This window comes from Balaenoptera musculus, chromosome X, assembly GCF_009873245.2.
Source record: "Balaenoptera musculus isolate JJ_BM4_2016_0621 chromosome X, mBalMus1.pri.v3, whole genome shotgun sequence".
Taxonomy (NCBI): domain Eukaryota; kingdom Metazoa; phylum Chordata; class Mammalia; order Artiodactyla; family Balaenopteridae; genus Balaenoptera; species Balaenoptera musculus.
Genome location: NC_045806.1, coordinates 112,868,655 through 112,893,050, shown reverse-complemented (window position 1 = coordinate 112,893,050; position 24,396 = coordinate 112,868,655). Strand labels below are relative to the sequence as shown.

Below are 24,396 nucleotides of genomic sequence, written 5' to 3'. Positions count from 1 at the left end.
GCCTGTGCCCCGCAACGGGAGGGGCCGCGATAGTGAAAGGCCCGCGCACCGCGATGAAGAGCGGTCCCCGCACCGCGACGAAGAGTGGCCCCCACTTGCCGCAACTAGAGAAAGCCCTCGCACGAACCGAAGACCCAGCACAGCCAAAAATAAATAAATAAATGAAAATAAAAGTAGCTATAAAATTTAAAAAAAAAAAAAAAAAAAAAGAATGTTTTTCTAAACATTGAAGAAGATTTTAAATAGTATTTTAATACTGTATTTGAATATTTTGATCACTATATTTTCCCTCTGAAAATTTCACAAAGACATGTCTAAGATCTGTTTATCTAAATGAGCACCTTTGTAAGGTTAGGAGGGCAGTTATTATTTATCCCTCTTGTGCAGATGAGGAAGCAGAGGCTCTGACAGTTGAAGTTAATTGCCCTCCAGCAAGGAAGGGGCACAGCCAAGACCAGCATCCTGATCGTGAGCCGGCCCTCGCTTCTTTCCACTTACCACAGGCTGAAGAAAAAGATAGCACCAGAGTAGCCACAAAACTACCCCCTAAAAAAACTAAAAGGCAGCTGAGAACGTGTCAGGATTATTAAATTAGTTGGAAATACCTTTTCACTTTGGAAATTACAAGTTACACCCATGGGTTATTTGGTGAGGGGGAAGACACTGAGACACGAGTACTGAAGGCCTTTGGGTTGCAAGCTGTGATGTGGACCCAGAGGAATGGCACTTGGGGTGGGGCACAAAGCTAGCTGCATTCTGTCCTTCCTTTCCTCACTGCTCATACTCTCCCCACCTAAGGGGAAGCCAGGAATGTTCTGGAAGGCAGGGGCCCCTACTCAGAAAGTAGGGAGCTGGGGCACTGTTGTTCCAACTTCAAGAAGAGGGCATTCAGTAGACTGCAGTGTCTCCCGGGCCAAAGTCAGATGCCTTCCCCACTTCTGCTTCTGGGGCTGGCTATGGAGGGAGCCATTAGTTTGAATTTATTCTAAAGGGCACATCCTAATGGGTCTGAGTCTGGATCTGTATATGTGCTGCTATCCAGTTGAGGAGAGCACAGCGCTCTTTGTGACGTGAAGAGCGAGTTAAGCTCGTGAAAAGATTTCAAAATAGTCCAGGGGAGAGGAGGTGGGGGAACCCCCATAGCTTCGCTTCTGCTAGCCCCTTCCAGTTTTACCATGACTTTGAGTCATTATTTTCTGATGTTCTTACAACAGGCTATAGGGTGCCCCATAAAGCTCTCTTCCCCACAAGGGAGTCCTGGGGAGTTGGGCTCCAGTTCGGATTATCTAACAGAATGACCCTGGTAGATACCATGTAGATAACACACAATCAGCCCAAGAAATAAATTCCACACATGAACCACATACATTTGAAAGGCCCCAGCTGCTGGGAGCCAGACTAATCTGTAGTTAAGGAAGGGATTTCTGGAATTTTCTGTGAGCCTTCCAGGCTTCCCGCATCTCATCCCTCTCATTACGTAAAAGGAATGGAAAAAGGAGATGTTTGTTTGGGACAGGGCAGTGTGTGATGGGAAAAATCAGCAGGTGAGAGGGCATTTTGTAATATTTAATCTAAAGGTAAGAGTTTTGCTTACTACTGAATAAATGTATGGAAAGAAACAATGTCCTTGGTCTAAATATTTATATCAAATACCTCAACACTCCTAAAATCCTGGAGAACGTTCTGGTTTGCATGTCATAGGGGCTGGCTGGACACTTGGAAGAGATGTCGTAGACAGAATTTGGGCATGGGATGGGAGACTGGGCTGGAGAAGTTACTCCTTCAGGCCTGAAATTCGGTGAAAGCTAGAGGTGCCAATCCATCTTCTTACAGAAACTGTACTTTTTAAAGTACAAAGTTATAGAGATGGAGAACAAATTAATGGTTACCAGAGGTTAGGGATGGTGGAGGGGGACGGGGTACGTGTGACTATAAAGGGGCACACCAGAGAGATCTTTGTGGTGACAGAATAGTTTTGTGTCTTGATTGCGGTGGTGGTTCCATGAATCTATACATGTAATAAAATGGCGTAGAACTATACACACACATTGTACCTATGTCAACTTTATGGCCTTTATATGGTACTATAATTATGTGCAATGTAATCATTGGGGGAGACGGAGTGAAGGGGAACTTCCTGTGAGTCTATAATTATTTCAAAATAAGAAGTTAAGAAACATCAAGCACAATCCTGCATTTCTTTTAAGTGCCCTACAAAACACTTCATTTACACAATTTTTCTTTTAAGAGAACCCTACCCCACACACCGTAACTCCTTCACTCTTGAGGATTAGAACTACAGACTTAGGAACAAACTTTTCCTTTTCCATCTTAATTTCTTCACTGGGGAAAAATGTCAGAGAATGCATCTTCCCTTTTTTAATTTTAATCTACAGGTCTGATGTTTCAGATGGAGCTATTCGGTTGGTAATGCCTTGAGCAGACACAGACGGGGAGTTTCTATGTCTGACTAAGCCAGCTCTTCTCTCTGAAATGGAAAAAAAGCAGAAACATGTTAAATTCCTGTCATGTCTTGCATGTGAATAGAAGCATAAGGGTAGGCAGGAGGGAGAGGACAGGTCAGGAGGGTCTGGGGTCCTGTGGTAAAGCAGAGAGGCTCCTCTCAGCTCCTCTGTGCTTCTGGTGTTGAGAAGCGTAGAGAAATTGCCCCAGGAGGTCAGGCACTTGAAAGGTAAACAGTTCAACTAGCCTCAGAGAGGGGGCCGTTGGAGTCAAATGTAGAAATGTGAACCAGCTTCCTTCCCCACCTCCCCAAGTCCATCAGAAGCGGAGGTGGACAGAGCCTGAGCCCTTCAGTGGGAACAGGTGGTTGTAACGGGCAGGTTATAAAGGGGTTTGGGATGGGAGCACCTGCCACGGGCTGTCAGCTCCCTGACACGCTCTATCTGCCAGAGGCCCCAGCTTGGCCTTCATAGATTCCATGCATCTCTCTGAAACTTCTTCAATCCATCTCATCTGACCCAGAGCACATGACTATAAGCTGTCTCATATTATTCTCTTATTTTGAGTCATAGGGGCCTGGGTTCAAATCCTAGTTCTACTGCTTATTATTTGTGTGATCTTGGGCAAGTTGTCTTAACTTCTCTGCCCCTCTGTTTGCAGATGGGGCAAATGGGGCTAATACCTGCCTTACAGGGTTTGTAAAGTGTCTGGCACCTAGTAGGTGCCTAGCAAATGTTAGCCTTCTCTTTGCTCTGCTCATTGTTTTCAGTGTGGACGCCACATTACCCACTAGAATGGAAGCTCCTTGAGAGAGCTTCTTTCTGTTCTTTCTCCCCCTGTACCTAGCATCGGGTTGAGTACACCGTTAACGAGTCCCTATTGGCTAGGCTAAATGGTGCCTTCCCAGCTGCCTCAGTGATACTACTGATGGAGACCCAGAAATGGGCATAAGGGAACATCAACATTTCATTTCTGTTTTGCTTGGTTTTGGGTTTTTTTTCACTTTCTTTTTAAAAAAATTATAGTTTTTAATTGAGTTATAGTTGACTTACAGTATTATATTTTTCAGGTGTATCAACGTTCCATTTCAAAGATATGAAAGTAACATGCTGAATTCTTTACTTCCCTGATACATTGTTATAGTAAAACTGTCCATGTGATAAGGCCCACCTTTAGTGCAAATATAATTTTAGATGACTATTATGTACCTCAAGTAAAATTAGAGTCAGTATAGCAATACAATCCTACCTCAAGAAACAAGAAAAATCTCAAATAAACAACCTAACCTTACACCTAAAGCAATTAGAGAAAGAAGAACAAAAAAACCCACAAAGTTAGCAGAAGGAAAGAAATCACAAAGATCAGATCAGAAATAAATGAAAAGAAATGAAGGGCTTCCCTGGTGGCACAGTGGTTAAGACTCCACCTGCCAATGCAGGGGACACGGGTTCGAGCCCTGGTCCTGGAAGATCCCACATGCTGCAGAGCAACTAAGTCCGTGCACCACAACTACTGAGCCTGCGCTCTAGAGCCCGCGAGCCACAACTACTGAGCCTGTGTGCCACAACTACTGAAGCCCGCCTGCCTAGAGCCCATGCTTCGTAACAAGTGAAGCCACCGCAATGAGAAGCCTGCACACCGCAACGAAGAGTAGCTCCCGCTCACTGCAACTAGAGAAAGCCTGCACACAGCAACAAAGACCCAACACAGCCAAAAATAAATTAATTTAAAAAAATATATAAAAAAAAAGAAATGACGGAAATGATAGCAAAGATCAATAAAACTAAAAGCTGGTACTTTGAGAAGATAAAGAAAATTGATTAACCATTAGCCAGACTCATCAAGAAAAAAAGGAATAAGACTCAAATCAATAGAATTAGAAATGAAAAAGGAGAAGTAACAACTGACACTACAGAAATACAAAGGATCATGAGAGATTACTACAAGCAACTATATGCCAATAAAATGGACAACCTGGAAGAAATGCACAAATTCTTAGAAAAGCACAACCTTCTGAGACTGAACCAGGAAGAAATAGAAAATATAAACAGACCAATCACAAGCACTGAAATTGAAACTGTGATTAAAAATCTTCCAACAAACAAAAGCCCTGGACCAGATGGCTTCACAGGCGAATTCTATCAAACACTTAGAGAAGAGCTAACACCTATCCTTCTCAAACTCTTCCAAAATATAGCAGAGGGAGGAACACTCCCAAACTCTTTCTATGAGGCCACCATCACCCTGATACCAAAACCAGGCAAAGATGTCACAAAGAAAGAAAACTACAGGCCAATTTCACTGATGAAGATAGATGTAAAAATCCTCAACAAAATACTAGCAAACAGAATCCAACAGCACATTAAAAGGATCGTACACCATGATCAAGTGGAGTTTATCCCAGGAATGCAAGGATACTTCAATATACGCAAATCAATCAATGTGATAAACCATATTAACAAACTGAAGGAGAAAAACCATATGATCATCTCAATAGATGCAGAAAAAGATTTTGACAAAATTCAACACCCATTTATGATAAAAACCCTCCAGAAAGTAGGCATAGAGGGAACTTACCTCAACATAATAAAGGCCATATGTGACAAACCCACAGCAAACATCGTTCTCAATGGTGAAAAACTGAAACCATTTCCACTAAGATCAGGAACAAGACAAGGTTGCCCACTCTCACCACTATTATTCAACATAGTTTTGGAAGTTTTAGCCACAGCAATCAGAGAAGAAAAAGAAATAAAAGGAATCCAAATTGGAAAAGAAGAAGTAAAGCTGTCACTGTTTGCAGATGACATGATACTATACATAGAGAATCCTAAAGACTCTACCAGAAAACTACTAGAGCTAATCAATGAATTTGGTAAAGTAGCAGGATACAAAATTAATGCACAGAAATCTCTTGCATTCCTATACACTAATGATGAAAAATATGAAAGAGAAATTAAGGAAACACTCCCATTTACCATTGCAACAAAAATAATAAAATACCTAGGAATAAACCTACCTGAGGAGACCAAAGATCTGTATGCAGAAAACTATAAGACACTGATGAAAGAAATTAAAGATGATACAAGCAGATGGAGAGATATACCATGTTCTTGGATTGGGAGAATCAACATTGTGAAAATGACTCTACTACCTAAAGCAATCTACAGATTCAATGCAATCCCTATCAAACTACCAATGGCATTTTTCACAGAATTAGAACAAAAAATTTCACAATTTGTATGGAAACACAAAAGACCCCGAATAGCCAAAGCAATCTTGAGGAAGAAAAACGGACCTGGAGGAATCAGGCTCCCTGACTTCAGACTATACTACAAAGCTACAGTAATCAAGGCAGTATGGTACTGGCACAAAAACAGAAATATAGATCAATGGAACAGGATAGAAAGCCCAGAGTAAAACCCACGCACATATGGTCACCTTATTTTTGATAAAGGAGGCAAGAATATATGGTGGAGAAAAGATAGCCTCTTCAATAAGTGGTGCTGGGAAAACTGGACAGCTACATGTAAAAGAATGAAATTAGAACACTCCCTAACACCACACACACAAATAAACTCAAAATGGATTAAAGACCTAAATGTAAGGCCAGGGCTTCCCTGGTGGCGCAGTGGTTGAGACTCTGCCTGCCAATGCAGGGGACACGGGTTCGAGCCCTGGTCTGGGAAGATCCTACATGCCGCGGAGCGACTAGGCCCGTGAGCCACAAATGCTGAGCCTGCACGTCTGGAGCCTGTGCTCCGCAACAAGAGAGGCCGCAATAGTGAGAGGCCCACGCACCGCGATGAAGAGTGGCCCCCACTTGCCGCAACTAGAGAAAGCCCTCGCACAGAAACGAAGACCCAACACAGCCATAAATAAATAAATAAATAAATAAATAAATAAATAAATAAATAAATAAATAAAAATGTAAGGCCAGACAGTCTAAACCTCTTAGATGAAAACATACACAGAACACTCTATGGCATAAATCACAGCAAGATCCTTTTTGACCCACCTCCTAGAGAAAGGGAAATAAAAACAAAAATAAACAAATGGGACCTAATGAGACTTAATAGCTTTTGCACAGCAAAGGAAACCATAAACAAGACGAAAAGACAACCCTCACAATGGGAAAAAATATTTGCAAATGAAGCAACTGACAAAGGATTAATCTCCAGAATATACAAGCAGCTCATGCAGATCAATATCAGAAAAACAAACAACCCAATCCAAAAATGGGCAGAAGACCTAAATAGACATTTCTCCAAAGAAGATATACAGATTGCCGACAAACACATGAAAGGATGCCCAACATCGCTAATCATTAGAGAAATGCAAATCAAAACTACAATGCGGTATCACCTCACACCGGTCAGAATGGACATCATCAAAAACTCTAGAAATAATAAATGCTGGAGAGGGTGTGGAGGAAAGGGAACCCTCTTACACTCTTGGTGGGAATGTAAATTGATACAGCCACTATGGAGAACAGTATGGAGGTTCCTTAAAAAACTAAAAATAGAACTACCATACGACCCAGCAATCCCACTACTGGGCATCTACCCTGAGAAAACCATAATTCAAAAAGACACATGCACCCCAATGTTCACTGCAGCACTATTTACAATAGCCAGGACATGGAAGCAACCTAAGTGTCCATCGACAGATGAATGGATAAAGAAGATGTGGCACATATATACAATGGAATATTACTCAGCCATAAAAAGAAACGAAATTGAGTTATTTGTAGTGAGGTGGATGGACCTAGAGTCTGTCATACAGAGTGAAGTAAGTCAGAAAGAGAAAAACGAATACCGTATGCTAACACATATATATGGAATCTAAAAAAAAAGGAAAAAAAATGTTCTGAAGAACCTAGGGGCAGGACAGGAATAAAGATGCAGATATAGAGAATGGACTTGAGGACCCAGGGAGGGGGAAGGATAAGCTGAGACGAAGTGAGAGAGTGGCATGGACATATATACACTAGCAAATGTAAAATAGATAGCTAGTGGGAAGCAGCCGCATAGCACAGGGAGATCAGCTCGGTGCTTTGTGACCACCTAGAGGGGTGGGATAGGGAGGGTGGGAGGGAGACGCAAGAGGGAGGAGATATGGGGATATATGTATATGTATAACTGATTCACTTTGTTATAAAGTAGAAACTAACACACCATTGTAAAGCCATTATACTCCAATAAAGATGTTACAAATAAATAAATAAATAAAAAATAAATAAATGCTAGCCTAGGGACGTAGCAAGTGAAAAAAAAAAATAAAGTCAGGGACTATGTACTTAGCCAAATGGCTTTTTGATCAGTTTATCAGGTGTGAAGCATGAAAAAATTCCAGACTGACACGCTTATTACCACAGAATTCAGAAGGTTATCAAATATAGCAGAAGAATCTGAAATTGACCCAGTCACATCTATATTCCAGTCATTGCCTTGGGACCACACCTTAGTCTATACTCTTTTGTGAGGTACAGTGAACAGAGCAATGGATCAGGAACTGAGGACCAGAGCTATTGGCCCAGATTTTGTCATTTGTTCACTCATTCAGCCCATAAATATTTACTGAGTGCTTACCATGGGGCTAGGCTCTGTGCTTCAGAGACACGATCCTGGCCTGCATGGAATTTACTAGCAGTAGCTGTGTGACCTGTGGAAGTTACTTTACCTCTCTGGGTCTCATGCTCGCCATTTGTCAAATGGTGGCAAATCTATTTATATCCTAATTATGAGAATTCTATGAGGGAATGCAGGGGCAAGAGACTTGCAACTGTGACTGCTCTCTATTATCGTCCTGTATGTAATGGTTACATGAATAGCTTGTGATCACTTGAAAATTATGTCTGAAGCCTATTTCCATGGCGCTGAGCATGTTCTCCCATTTTCCTTCCTTATTTGTTGGCACACCAACCAAGAGTGAGTCAGAAGGACAGAGAGTTGTTATACTGGGCTGAAGCATTACAGGGAATGGCACTCCACTTCGTGTTCTCAAATGGATTGGACTTCAGAGATGGTTCCTGTTATGGGTTAATTTGTGTCCCTCAAAAAGATATGTTGAGGCCGTAGCCCTGGGTACGTGTGAATGTGACCTTATTTGGAAATAGGATCTTTGCAGATATAATCAAGTTTAACTAATGTCATTTGGGTGGGCCCTAATCCAATATGACTGGTGTCCTTATAAGAAGAGGGAAATTTGGACATAGACACATACACAGAGAGAATGTCATGTGAAGACACACACAGACACGGAGGGAGGAAGGCCATGTGAAGACGGAGGCAGAGATTGGAGAGATGCAGCCACAAGTCAAGGAAGGCCTGGGGCCACCAGACGCTGGAAGGGACAAGAAAGGATCCTTCCCCAGAGGCTTGATTTCAAACTCCTAGCTTCTGGGACTGTGAGAGAATAAATTTATGCTCTTTTAAGCCACCCAGTTGGCGGTAATTTGTTACAGCAGCCCTAGCAAACTAATATAGTCCCCAGACAGAAATAGCCCTAACACGTACTTCCCTCTGCCCTCCAGGTACTCATGGTGTCCTTTCCTCTTCTCTACATGAATCCATATGAAAATGATGCCTTGACTCCAGTGCCTAAGAATGTGGGTCTCCAGAATGGCAGAAGAGCTTGTGCAGAATACTGAATTCCGTTTTGTGTTTTTCAAACAAGTCAAAGTGAAAGGCAAAAGTACCCCCATTACCTTCTCTGCTCTCAAGTTTGATGGAAAATAGTATGGAGACCATCTTGGGAAAGCCATGGAGTCCATTTTGGACCCTGATAAAGGCCAGCGGGGCTTGCAGGAGAGCCGACCCCATCTAAGGTTTCCAAGCACCGCAAAGTATCACTGTGCTTTAGAGCCAAGCTGCCAGCCAGAGGCTGCTGTCCTAGCAAAGAGGCATCCCTTCTGTGGGACAAATGAGTGATTCACTTAACCAATGTATATGTATTATTTCGAAAATTACTATTTGGCAACCACCATAGTAATAACCGATTTAGGGAAGAGTCAACACTGAATCTTAAAACTAGTGAGTGAAAGTTTTCTGAGAAACATGGTATTCATGTAGTCTCAAAGTACCTCCCAATACATTAGTTATTAAGTACAAAAAGAAAAACAGTATCTTTACAGTGGAAAAACCTGGCAGACATCATCTTAACCAAGTAATCAAAGTTAACATCACCAAAATTCATTGTATGCCTTTTTAATGTTTTACTCCTGCCAAAAATACATAACCTCCCATCATGAGGACGCATCAGGCAAACCCAATTTGAGGGACATTCTACAAAATAACTGGCCTGTACTCTTCCAAAACGTTGATGTCATGAAAGACAAAGAAAGGTTGGGGGCTGTTCCAGGTTTAAGGAGATTTAAGAGAATTAAGCGACGTGACAACCAAATACAACAGGTGATCCTAGACTGGAACTAGGCAAAAACCAGCTATGAAGGACATTCTTGGGACAATGAACAAAATTTGAGTATGACCTGTAGATTCTATAATAGTATACTGTATCGGTGTTATATTTCTTGAATTTGCTAACTTTACTGTGTTTATATAACAGAATGTTCTTAGGAAACACACATTGAAGTATTAGGGAGCAATAGGACAGGATGTCCGCAACTTACTCTCAAGTGTTTTAGAAAAAAATGTGTGCGTGCTTGTGTGTGCGTATGCGCGCGCGTAGAGAGACAATGGTAAATGTAATAAGATGCTAACGATAGATAAATCTTCATCAAGAGTATGTGAAATTTCTTTTTACTACCTTTGCATACGGTCTTCTTTAAGTTGAAAATATCTTGAATTAAAATTTTAAAAATATATTATTTTGAGCATTTAACCATAGTGCCTGATGCTGTGCTAGGTATGATATTCAAGGGAGAACAAGACATGGTCTCTGTCTTTAACCCAGAAGCTCATGGTCTGGGGCTGGCAGGACAAAAAAGAGGCCAGCACAATTCAGTGTGGTAAAGGATGGCACAGAGGAGGTGTGCTAAACCCAGACTTCCTAGGGTGAGTGCGTTGCAGAAGGCTCTTTACAGACGAGGTAAAGGAGAAGCTTAATGTTGGGGGAACTAATTAAGTTTGGGGTGCCAATAGGACATGCAAGCAGAGCTGACCAACAGACTGTGGGTTATAGACAAGAGGTGCCTCCTGAGGACAGACAACAAGGCCTGGATTAGCAGGTGTCAGGGGCCAGGCCAAAATCACCATAGCCTCTGAGGTAACATAAGAAGTGCAGGCATAAGCAAAAACACCTGAAGCTGAAAGGTTGAACACAAGTGTGCTTACTGATGACTTAGGATGAACTTTGTGGTGCGAAAACTGAATGTCCTAGAGACATCAGCCCCTAGATTGATAAATATCAATAGAAGTAGCCTGGAGAAGGGCATGGCCCCAAATTAGCCAGGACTGCTAATAATAGACTGTGAGGCAGGAAGAGGACATTAAGTGATCATAAGAAACTAAAGAAGTGATTTTTCAAGAACAGGATGAGCTTTACCAGCAATAAGGGTAAGGTAGTACCCAATTAACACACAACAGGATGGGGAGAGATTGTTGTTAATAGGAAAAATCCTGAGAACAGTGCTGGGTTCCACAATGAAGGGAAATCAGCAAGGCAGTACTGCTGTTTCAGAAGTCAATGGGGGAATGGGAATTTCCACTCAATTATTAGATATAAGAGCCAGGATGAGAAAGTACATGAATGTTCCTACCAAGGGCCTGGTGGGAGCTCATTTTTTTCCTTTCTTTGAAAACTTTTATATTATGGAAAATTTATAAAAATAATGAGAACAGCATTGGCTTAAGCCACATAAAACTGCCAAAATGTGACAATTTTTGACCCACAAAAATGGCAATTTCATGTTTCAAAAGAAAATGAACCCCCATATATACCCATCACCCAGCTTCAGCGATTATTGACACATAATCAATTTCATTTCATCCAAAATCCCACCCATTACCCTGGCAAACTAATTTGAAGCAAATCTCTGGTGGGAGTTTTTGTTGTGCTTTTAAATAAATGATTTAATACCTATAAAAGAGACTCATATTATATATACATATGTATTATAATGTTTTTACTTAATTTTCTCAGTAAAGTAATATATTCATGTGGCTCAAAATTCAAAAGATACATCCTGTTGTATACCTTTAATATATACAATTTTTATTTTGTAATTACACTTCCATACAGCAAAAAAATACACAAAAAAACAAAAAAAAAACGTACAAAGCGAAAGGATAACAGCTCTCTTTCCTCAGAGGCAACCGACATTAACAGCTTTTTATGTATCCTTCCAGAGACGTTTTACGCATATGTTAGCAAAGAGATTGCAAACTATTCCCACTGATTTGTACCTTGCTTCTTCCAACTAACAAAATATTTTAGAGATCATTCCATATCAGCACATAAAGAGCTTCCTCTTTTTTCCAGCTACCTAGCATTCCATTTAAGAACCACAATTTATTTAACTAATCAAATCACTATTGGTGGACTTTTAGGCTGTTTCCAATCTGTTGCTGCTATAGACAGTGTTGCGATGACTCACCTTGCGCATTCATCTTGCATCAAAGCAAGTAAGTGTTTATATCTGTAAGAGAAATGCCTCAAGGCTGAATTGCTGGATGAAAAGGAACATGAACTTGTAATTTTGATAGATATTGCCAAATTGCCCTCAATCAGGTAGGAGTTATTTTAATGCTGTCTTCACCCTTTTATCATGCGCAGTTTTCTTGCTGCTCCTTTCCACTTCCTCCAAGGGCCCTGTAGGGGACCATTTCAACATATCAAACTCAGAAACACCTCTCTGACCTCAGCCTCCTATGGGTCTCTCTCTACCACTCTGGCCACACGACCACCGGCCTGTTCTTCCTCCCCTTTCCTTGCCCAGAGGTCATCAGTAGCCTGCCAGCTTCCTTTCCTCCTTCCAAGCTGGCCCCATGATCAGCTGTCTTAGCCATGCTAGTGTTGAACCCTGGACTCACTCTCCCCATGACCTTCTGCAGTACCTGCTCTGCCAATCCCCAGCCCTGTGAAAACCCCACCATCCATTCTCTCCATCCCCCAGTCCCAGCCTGCTAACTATTGCTGGAGAAGGTCATGAGATTGGCTCTGCTACAAAGCCAGGTCAGTCAGTCTCAGCGGGGCCCCAAGGGCTGCGAGGCAGTCCTTTTATATATCTGTATCAAATTTCTCTCAGTGATTGTTCCAAATCCTCTCCCTCTCTTCAGGTCCCTTTGCCCACTCTCACCCCGACCCCTCAGTTGAGGGCCCAGCTTTGGGTTTCAATGACAGGACACAGGTCATCAAGCAGGATCTCCCTCAATTCTCTGGGCTCTTTACCTTGCCCTTCCTTGGCTCTCCGCATTTTCGCCTCTGCCTGCACATCCCCCATCCCTCAGCCTCAGGAGAACAAGGGACTTCCTCCTCAAGGCTGCCTCTTCCACCTGGGCCCTTGACACTAAGTCCTCTTGCATTCTCCTGCACTTGGCCCCAGGGGCCATCCTCTTTCCCTTTGGGCAAGCTCTCCCTCCCTGCTAGTTTTCCCCTCTCAGCCTAAAAGCACTTCCCCCCTCATATTGGTGTCACTGTTCCACACTACCAACAAACTTTGAAAATTTAGTCATCTTTAAAATGACACAAGTAATTCATGCCTCCTGGCTTCACTTCTTCCTTCTAAGTCAGCCCCAAAATTTAACAGAAAACTCAGAAAATAATGATAAGTAAAAAGAAGAAAATAAAAACCACCCACAATCCCACCATGTAACTGTTAATATTTTGGTGTATTTCTTTCCAATCATTTTATATGCACATATATTCATTTACATATCTATATGTATTTTTTTCTTACAAAAGTGGATCATAGTACACAATGTGCTGTCATACTATATTTCAGACATCTTAGCTTTGCTATTTATTAGTTGTCTGATCCTGGTTAAGTAAATTAACATCCCTGAGTCCATTTCCTCCTGTGTAAAATGAGGACTATTGTAGTAACCACCTTGCAGGGCTGTTACGAGGATTCAATGAGATAAAAATATATAAAAACACTTATCACAGTGCCTGATACATGGCAAGTTGAATTAATGTTAGCTATTATGATCTTCCAACGTCAATAAATATAGTTCTACATAATAATGTAATGAGTTCTGTCAATGTTGTGTCTAATAGGAGTGACTAAAGCCCTGCAGTGACTCACCAGCACAGCACATATTCATTTGGTACATGAGCAAGTGTATCTGTGGGATAAACTCCTTAAAGCACAACTGCCGGTTCAAAAGCTCTGCACATTTGTAATTTTCATAGATATTGTCAAATTGCCCTTCCTCAAGTGGAAGTTACCATGATTTCTCTAACTTATCCCTTATTGATGAATATTGAGGCTGTTTTCAAATTTTTCACTGATACAAACCCAGACTGTGAAGAACATTCTTATAACTAAATATTTGCATGGATCCATGATTATTTTTTCAGGGCAAAGGAAAGAGTATGAGTAAATGCACAGAGATGGGGGAGCAAATGGTGTACATGGGAAACTGCTAGTATCAGTGACACACAGAGGGGAGAAGGACAAGAGGTAAGGCTGTAAATAAATTGGGACCAGACTATAAAGGACTGTGAATGCCACATTTATTCATTTAGTCAGTCACTAAATATTTAGTGACTATCTATTACAGGCCATGCACTGTTTTAGGCACTTTATCCACTTAGTGAACAAAATCAGAAAAAGATTCCTGCCCTGGGGGAGCTTACATTCTAGCGAAGAGATACAAACAATAAAAGTAATAAGTAAACTATAGACAGTGTTAGAAGGTGAAAAGAGAAAAGGGAAGGTAGAGCAGGCTAAAGGGGATCAGGAGTGCTGGGAGCAGAATTATTATATTATTGTAATATTATAATATATTGTTATTAAATATTAATAATTAATATTAATATTGCACAGTGCAATATTAAATAGAGTGGCTGCCCCATTGCAGAGTTTAAACTTATTCTAGTAATGAGGAATCACTGAGGTAGGCATTCATATATATTCATCATCATCTGTGCCATATCCACATACCACCTGATACTTGATACCTAATGATTTCTTTAAATCAACTTACCTTTCACGAATTAAATTTATTTTAAATGAAGTTTTATAACACCAGCATAAATGGAAACCCAGTATTGCATGCCATGAGGGCCTAGAAGGGGATACTGGATGATACTAGGACTGGCCTCTTCCCTTCATTACAGAGACCAGTTAGTAAATAAGAACAATAACAACCAGCACTTTTAAAATTGTGTGCTTATTATTTGCCAGGTAGCTTAGCATTTTACGTGCAGCAGATAATTAATTTTATCTTCACAGTAATTCTATGCTGTAGGTACCATTGTTGTTCCCATTTTTAGGAGGAAATTTGGGCAAGTGATTAATTCTCCCAAGCCTCAGTTTCCTCCTAAATAAATGGGGACAATAATGAGGATACAGATTTAACACCTATCTTTCTCAAACTATTCCAAAAGTTGAAGAGGAAGAAACACCTCTGAACTCATTCTACAAGGCCAGCATCACCCTGATACCAACATCAGACAAAGACACTACCAGAAAAAGAGAATGACAGGCCAATTACAGGCCACCGATGAACATAGATGCAAAAATCCTCAACAAAATATTAGCAAACTGAATCCAACAACACATCAAAAGGGTCATACACCATGATCAAGTGGGGTTAATCCTAGGGATGCAAGGATGGTTCGATATCCACAAATCAATCAATGTGATAGACCACATTAACAAACTGAAGAATAGAAATCATATGATCATCTCAGTAGATGCAGAAAAAGCTTTTGACACAATTCAACATCCATTCATGATAAAAATTCTCAACAAAGTGAGTATAGAGGGAACATACCTCAACATAATAAAAGCCATATATGACAAATCCACAGCTAACATCATACTCAATGGTGAAAAGCTAGAAGCATTTCCTCTAAGATCAGGAATAAGACAAGGATGACCACTCTCACCACTTTTGCTCAACATAGTATTGGAAGTCCTAGCCACAGCCATCAGACAAGAAAAAGAAATAAAAGGAATCCAATTTGGAGAGGAAGAAGTAAAACTGCCACTGTTTGCAGATGACATGATACTACAGAATATCCTAAAGACAGCTCCAAAAAACTATTAGAACTAATAAATGAATTCAGTAAAGTTGCAGGATATAAAATTAATACACAGAAATCTGTTGCATGGCTATGTACTAACAATGAATTATCAGAAAGAGAAATTAAGAAAACCATCCCATTTATAATTGCATCAAAAAGAATAAAATACTAGGAATAAATCTAACCAAAGAGGTGAAAGACCTATACTCAGATAACTATGAGACACTGATGAAAGAAACTGAAGATGACACAAACAGATGGAAAGATATACTGTGTTCATGGGCTGGAAGAATTAATATTGTTAAAATGACCACTCTCTCCAAGGCAATCTACAACTTCAATGCAATCTCTATCAAAATACTAATGACATTTTTCACAGAACTAGAACAAATAATTCTAAAATTTGTATGGAAACACAAAAGACCCCAAATACCCAAAATAATTTTGAGAAAGAAGAACAAAGCTGAAGGTACCACACTCCTTGCTTTCACACTACAGTACAAAGCTTCAATAATCAAAACAGTATGATACTGGCACAAAAACATACACATAGATCAATGGAGTAGAATAGAGAGCCCAGAAATAAACCTACACATATATGGTCAATTAATCTATGATAAAGTAGGTAAGAATATACAATGGGGAAAAGACAGCCTCTTCAATAAATGGTGTTGGGAAAACTGAATAGCTACATGCAAAAGAATCAAACCAGACTGACTACTTTCTCACACCATATATAAAAATAAACTCAAAATGGATTAAAGACTTAAATGTAAGACCTGAAACCATAAAACTCTTAGAAGAAAATATAGGCATATGCTGTTGACATCGGTCTTAGAAATATTTTTTCAGATATGTCTCCTCAGGCAAGGGAAACAAAAGCAAAAATAAACAAACGGGACTACATCAAACGAAAAAGCTTTGTACAGTGAAGGAAACTATCAACAAAACGAAAAGCTGCCTAATGAATAGGAGAAGATATTTGCATATGATATATCTGATAAGGGGTTAATACCCAAAATATACAAAGAACTCATACAATTCAACATCAAAAAAACTCCAAACAACCTGATTTAAAAATGGGCACAGGATCTGAATAGACATTTTTCTAAAGAAGACATACAGAAGGCCAACAGGTACATGAAAAGATGCTCAATAGCACTAATCACCAGGGAAATGCAAATCAAAACCACAATGAAATATCACCTCACACCAGTTAGAATGGGCATCATCAGAAAATCTACAAACAATAAATGTTGGAGAGGGTGTGGAGAAAAGGGAACCCTCTTGTACTGTTGGTGGGAATGTAAATTGATACAGCCGCTATGGAGAACAGTAGGGAGGTTCCTTAAAAAACTAAAAATAGAACTACCATACGACCCAGTAATCCAACTACTGGGCATATACCCTGAGAAAACCATAATTCAAATAGAGTCATGTACCACAATGTTCATTGCAGCACTATTTACAATAGCCAGGATATGGAAGCAACCTAATTGTCCATTGATAGATGAACGGATAAAGAAGATGTGGTATATATACACAATGGAATATTACTCAGCTATAAGCTGCGGCATAGCACAGGGAGATCAGCTTGGTGCTTTGTGACCACCTAGAGGGGTGGGATAGGGAGGGCAGGAGGGAGGCTCAAGAGGGAGGGAATATGGGGATATATGTATATATATAGCTGATTCACTTTGTTGTGAAACTAACAGCAGAAACTAGCAAAACATTGTAAAGCAAATATACTCCAATAAAGATATAAAAAATTTTTTTTAATTTTTTTAAAACTTAAAAAAAAAACGATCGAAATCTTGCCATTTACGACAACATGGATGGACCTAGAGGGTATTGTGCTAAGTGAAATAAGTCAGATAGAGAAAGACTACCGTATGACTTCACTTAGATGTGGAATCTTAAAAACAAATGAACAATCAATCATAACAAAACAGAAATAGAGTCATAGATACAGATAACAAACAGGTGGTTGCCAGAGGGGAAGGTGGGTTGGGAGGCTGAGTAAAATAGGTGAGGGAGACTAAGAGGTACAAGCCTTCAGTTACAAAATAAATGAGTCACAGGGAACTAACATAGTGTTGTAGGTCAATTATAGTTCATTTTTTAAAAAGGAAAATAACTTAAATGCCCCCAAATGAGGGTCTAATTGAAGAAATTATATACTTATAGCTTCTAGTCAGAGTTTATAATAACATAAAAAACTTTTAAGATTTTAAATAAGTAAAACAAAACACATAAAATTATATATACAGCATGATCACAAAAATATTTCAAAAATATGCATAGAAGAAAAGACTGGAAGGAAGTACATCAAAATATTGTTGATTACCTTTGCGAGTTAGGACTATTAGTAAATTTTTAATCTTGTAGTTCTTTGACTTTTCCAATTTTTCTATGAGTATTTATTATAAAATATAAACTTTTCAAAAAACTTTTAAAATTTTATTTATTTTTATTTTTATTTTTTAAAAAAGGCAATATAGGAGAGAAGGGCCCATGGCTTCTGCTTACTCCATGTCGTGCTTGGGGGAGACTTGGAGAGGGGACAGGAAGGGAACAGAAGCTCCCAGCTACATCATCCCCTGACCACCAACCCCACAAAATCCAATGATTGAGGTTAGAGCTAGATTACTGCTTTAAAATACAAACACCTCCCCTCAGAGTTAAATTTATTGGTCACTTTAATTTTCCTGCGAAGAACTTTAATCAGAATGTCCAAATTGATTACAGACTCGCTAGGATGGGAGTTTTGATTAGAAGAGGGGAAGAAGATGAACTTCTGGAGCATCGGCCCCGGCCCCTTTTGAAAGAGGGCAGACCTGGAAGGTACCAGCAGAGGGAGGGAAGGCTGGTACTTGGGCAGCTGGAGGCAAAGAGGCAACAGAAAGCAAGGTGGGACAAAACTAAAGACAAGCTATCAACTTCGGTTGTCTCTAATTCAAGTCCTTTGGGGGAAAGAAACAGAATATAAATACAATAAATAATACATCAGCAGAGAGACAGTGCCTAGTTTCTGTTAACATGCTTAGTCTCTGAAAGTGTAGTACTGCTATTCAACTTCCTGAGAAGTGAGCTTTGTTTCTAAAAAAAAAAAAGCCACTTTCATTCGTAAGAAATAATATGGGACTTTGAACCACTCAACCTAAGAATCTGAACCCGAGATATATCTTTTCCTTGTTTCAGTTAACATTGAATAATGAGATTCCCATAAAGTCACACAGATAAAGTCAGGTTCCCTGAAAGGCTTACAACCAAGAAAAGTTCAATATAATATAGTAATGCAGTCCTTCAATATGTGATTTCTAAAGGGAAGATGAATCTTTGAACGGAGTAAATAATAATATTTTTAAATAGCTTAGAGAAAATTGGAGACTGAAGAAAAGCTTCTCATGGAAACAAAAAAACTAGGAGCAGAAGGGTTATATCTCTGACATAGAGCAAGCATTGCCTAATGACCCCCAATAGTCCTCAAATGTGATATTATGTGGGTCCTATGTCACGAAGGAAAACAGTATTGGATCTGTTTGTTGCGGACCATCTACGATGGGATAGACATCCCTAAAGGCAAGTACACCACCCCTGCTTTCACAGTGTAGGAAAGGAGACAGCAAAATCCTTTAGTTGATAGCCTGGTGAATGCGGTACCACATTTTCTAGTACACAAATAGCTTCCTTCTCCTGCCCAACACTTGAGGAGTCCCAGACAAGACTCAGACAACCCTGGCACTTCTGCTGGAGTTCCTGTTTGGTAAAGTGAAATTAGCAAAGCTTGTTGCTTGGTAACATGTGCTCTATTAAATGCTTGGATCTTGGGTATAATGAAATAGACCAAGTACATCCACTATTTTGGTTTGCTTTTTTTTTTTTCTTTCTTTCTTGTCACCAAGATCCAAAGGCTAATACCATGCTTCGTATCTTTCCAGGTACCCACAACCCCCTAACCAACAGGACACTGGCAAATGCCTTTGAAAGTCAGACTCTTCTCCTGCCAGTAGGTGAGGGAGTTTGGGAGCCTACATACACATTTAGTATGTCACTGAGACTTTAGCAGGCCATAGATTCTCTTGAACTGACTATGATTTATCTATGAATTTATCTTGAAGTTATCTAAAAGAAGTGGGAAGTAATATTCCATTGTATATATGAGAGAGTGTCATGGACATATGTACACTACCAAATGTAAAATAGATAGCTAGTGGGAAGCAGCCGCATAGCACAGGGAGATCAGCTCGGTGCTTTGTGACCGCCTGGGGGGGTGGGATGGGGAGGGTGGGAGGGAGGGAGATGCAGGAGGGAGGAGATATGGGAACGTGTGTATATGTGTAGCTGATTCACTTTGTTATAAAGCAGAAACTAACACACCATTGTGAAGCAATTATACTTCAATAAAGATGTTTAAAAAAAAAAAAAGAAGTGGGAAGTCATATGATGCTATTCCTAAGAATCTCAGAAGCCTCTGGAGAAAGTCAAGTTTATTTTCTAAATCAAATAGGATTATCTTTTGAAGGAAGTATTCCCTTTAGCTGATCATTTTAAACAGTAATGAATAATTGCATTTGGCCAAATACCAAAACCCAAGATATACAAGGTAAATTCTTTGAAAACAAATATAATCTGATGAGCATTTTTGATAAAATAAATATTTAAACATATTTCCTCACTCTCATTGATGGCTTTCTTATCTCAAGCAACATTTAACACAACAAATCCTTTGGAAAAATAGGATTTCAAAATCAAAATATTATTTAACAAACTACATACATGAGGCACATAAATGAACATGCATTGCTGGTGGGAATATAAAATGGTAAAATTACTTTGGAAATCAGGTTGGCAATTTCTTATAAAGTTAAACATGCACTCGCCATATAATATAGCAATCCTACTAGGTATTTACTTAAGAGAAATTAAAATACACATCTACACAAAAGCTTAAACACAAATATTCATAGCAGCTTTATCTGTAATAACCCCCAACCGGAAACAACCCAAATGTCCATCAAAAGGTGAATATACATACAATGAAACACAACTCAGCGATAAAAAGTAATTAAGTACCGATACAGGAAGCAACGTGAATGGATTTCAAGGACATTCTAAGCAAAAGCAACAAGACACAAAAGAGTATATACTGTATGATTTTATCTCAACAGAGTTGATTTTTAAAATAGCATAAATGAAAACTCTTCAAAAGTTGAAAATTTAAAGTTATATCTGCTTAGCAAGTGTAAATATTAAGTATCCTGTGCAAATTGTGTACCAAGATGCAGTCTCTACAATTAGGAAACTACTCTCTTGAAAAAACTAAGCACATAGGAACATATGCATGGTGGAAGGCATTGGGCCCAATGCTATTTGGAGCTGGTATATACAGTTAACCAGGTTCTTTTAAATAGTGCCTACCATGTGGAAGGATTGGCAAAAGGAATAAAAGGAAAGGATTCATTAGGCTGGAAAGAAGACCAATATACACTAGGTTGGTTGGGAGATCTGGGATCAGATCAATGACAAGAAATGATATTCCAGTACATCACCATGAACCCTGGCTTGTCACTGTCCTCTTGTGAGGTGCCTCTCAGTAAGGAGGCCAATTAATCTGGATGCAGCTTGACCTTATCTAAAAACTGGTACCAAATAACTGGGACAAAGAGTAGAAAATGGTATAGGACAAGAGGTTCTTCAGATTCCTTGGCCAGACTACAGGGAATCCCTTGCCCTCCGCATCAGTGTGGAAGCTCTCTCATTCTCCTTTCAGCGTTTGGTAAAAAATTCTACTAAGGTGTTAATAAATGCAGGAGATCAGATGAGGAACATATCTGGAATATTTTATTCATCTATATAGCTTTAGAAATGAAAAGATGGGAAAAATAGATAATTGAGTATCTCTCATATACAATCTTAGGATAGGATTCAGAGTACAGTCACACCACACTGGGAAATATTCTGAAATTACTTTTTTAATCAGAGGGATCTAATAATATCACAGTCTTTAAGGAACTGATAATGAAATGTGAAAAACAAGTGTGGAGTGTTGTGGTCATTTCTGGGTGCCACACTTGAAGGATATTGACAAACAGGAGGCTAATGGCCAGGATGGTAACAAAGCCTGGAAACCATCTCAGAGAAAAAAAGACTAGAATGGAAACCTTGAGGAGAAAAGATCTGTCTAGACGTGGTAGCTGTTGCCAAGCATCTGAAAGTCTACATCTATGGGAGAGGTGATAGACTTTGCCTATTTTGTGGCATTCCCTATGACAAATTAAGACCAAAGGATGGAAGACAGACTTTAGTTCAATATCTGGGGGAATTTTTGAATGAGTAGAACTTTCCAATAGTTGACAGGCTCTTTGACTCTCCTTCAGTGAAAATTCAAATAGAAGTAAGTGAAGAATCCAATAGCAGTAAGGGAGTGCTGATCCTCTTATCCTGTCCCTCACCTAATTAATAACTGCATATGAGTTTCTAAAACATATTTAACTTCTATTATTTCTTGATTATACAAGTAACAGATATGCCATGTGCAAAAAATTGAAAATACAGACAAGCAAAGGGAAATGCAAATGAAAACAAAATCACGCATTTTCCCATCTCCCAGAGACGTAAACATTTTGGCATATAGCCTTACAGACTTTTTTCTGTTATAGATCCCTATAAAATATATACATATACTTTTTAAAAACAAAAATGAGATCCCATTAATCACACTGCTTTTTTATTTTATGATACAGTGTAAACATCTTTCCATATCAAGTAATATATGACCATGTCATCATTCTTAATGGGTGCAGAGATTTCCATGAAATGAATGTACCGTAATTTGTTTAATCCAATGTTTCCCAAAGGGCATTCTACATAACATCAATTCCACAAGATGACCCTCCAAAAAGAGAACTTAGGTTAAATAGTTTAAATATGCTCCATACCATATCCCCTTTCTTGGGCTTTCACAATGTTAAAGAAATGAATTAACGGAGTTTCCCAAACTTACTTGACCATAGATTCTCCATGGCCTCTCCCTTCTTTAATTCTTCAGGACACTTACTTATTCACATTTTATAAAACACCCTGATAAGTGCTGGCTTAACTGATCCTTTAGTGTTAATACTACGTTTTTTGTTTTTTATATAAAACTTGCCATTTTAACCATTTTTAAGTATACAATTCAGTGGCATTAATTACATTCACAATGTTGTACAACAATTCCCACTATTTCCAAAAGTTTTTCATCATTCCAAACAGATATTCTGTACCCATTAAGAATAACTCCCCATTCTCCCTCACACCAGCCCCTGGTAACCTGTGATCTACTTTCTGTTTCTACAAATTTGTCTATTCTAAGTAAGTGGCGACATGCAGTATTTATCTTTTCGTGTCTGGCTTATTTCACTTAGCATAATGTTTGCAAGGTTCATCCATGTTGTAGCATGTGTCAGAACTTTATTCCTTTGTGTGGCTAAATAATATTCTGTTGTATGGATATACCACATTTTTATCCATTCATCTGGTGATGGACACAAGTTGCACCTTTTGGCTATTGTGAATGAATAATGCTGCAAGGAACACTGGCATACAAGTACCTGTTTGAGTCTTTGTTTCCAAGGAGTGGAATTATTGGATCATATGATAATTATATGTTTAATATTTTGAGGAACTGCTAAACTGTTTTCCACAGTTGCTGTGTCATTTTACATTCCAACCAGCAATGTGCGAATGTCCTATTTCTCTGCATCCCCACCAACACTTGCTATCATATGTCTTTTTGATTATAGCCATCCTCATGTATGAAGTGGTATCTCTTTGTGGTTTTGATTTGCATTTCCCTAATAACTAATGATGTTGAACATCTTTTCATGTGCTTATTGACCATTTGTATATCTTCTCTGGAGAAATGTCTATTCATGAGGTCCTTTGCCCATATTTTGATTGGGTTATCTTTTTGTTGCTGAGTTATAGGAATTCTTTATATATTCTGGATTAAACCCTTATCAGATATGATTTACAAATATTTTTTCTTATTCTATAGGTTGTCTTTTCACTGTCTTGGTAATGTTCTTTGATGCACAAAAGTTCTTAATTTTTATAAAGTTCGATTTATCTATTTTTTTCTTTTGTTGCTCATGCTTTTAGTGCTATAGCTAAGAATCCATTGCCAAATCCAAGGTCATAAAGATTTACCCCCTTTTTTTCTAAAAGTTTAATGGTTTTAGGTCTTAATATTTAGGTCGTTGATCCATTTTGAGTTAATTTTTGCATATGGCATAAGTAGGAATCTAACTTCATTGTTTTGCACGTGGATATTCAGTTGCCCCAGCCCCATTTGTTAAAAACATTAGGTTTTTCACAGTGACAAAGAACATGACAGTAAACATCCATTTCAACCTGTCCTATATTTTTCCCTAAGAAAAGTTCCTATGAGTTGCTATATCAAAAGATGTACACATTTTGAAGGCTTTTGATACATACTACCAAACTTCCTCCAGAAAGGACATTAGGAATCTACCACAGTGAATTCAAATACCACTTTCCCCACACTCTTAACAGCCTTGTCCATTATAAAATTTTTTAAATCTCTGCTAATCAATGTGGCATGGAAATGTATTCCAAATCAAGTTTAAGGGAGTTTTAGCTGAACATCCCTTGACAGCCCGAACATGCTAGCCTTAGCACCTTCCTCTCCAAAGACCTCACACTTATGAAAAGATTATCTAAGAATAAGACTTGATGTAAACCACTGCAGAGTTTAATATGTCTAACTAAGGA

The 24,396-nt window shown here is 39.0% G+C and overlaps 1 protein-coding gene across 1 annotated transcript in view; it reads right to left on the bottom strand.

The window, feature by feature from the left end:
• Positions 1-221: 221 nt before the first annotated feature.
• LOC118888183 (protein FAM122C-like) overlaps positions 222-24,396 on the bottom strand; it is a 65,634-nt gene continuing 41,459 nt past the window's right edge. The window contains exon 5 of the mRNA XM_036839146.1: positions 222-2,488. Coding sequence (XP_036695041.1) covers positions 2,471-2,488 — 18 coding nt within the window. The 3' untranslated portion in view covers positions 222-2,470. The remainder of the gene's footprint in view (positions 2,489-24,396) is intronic.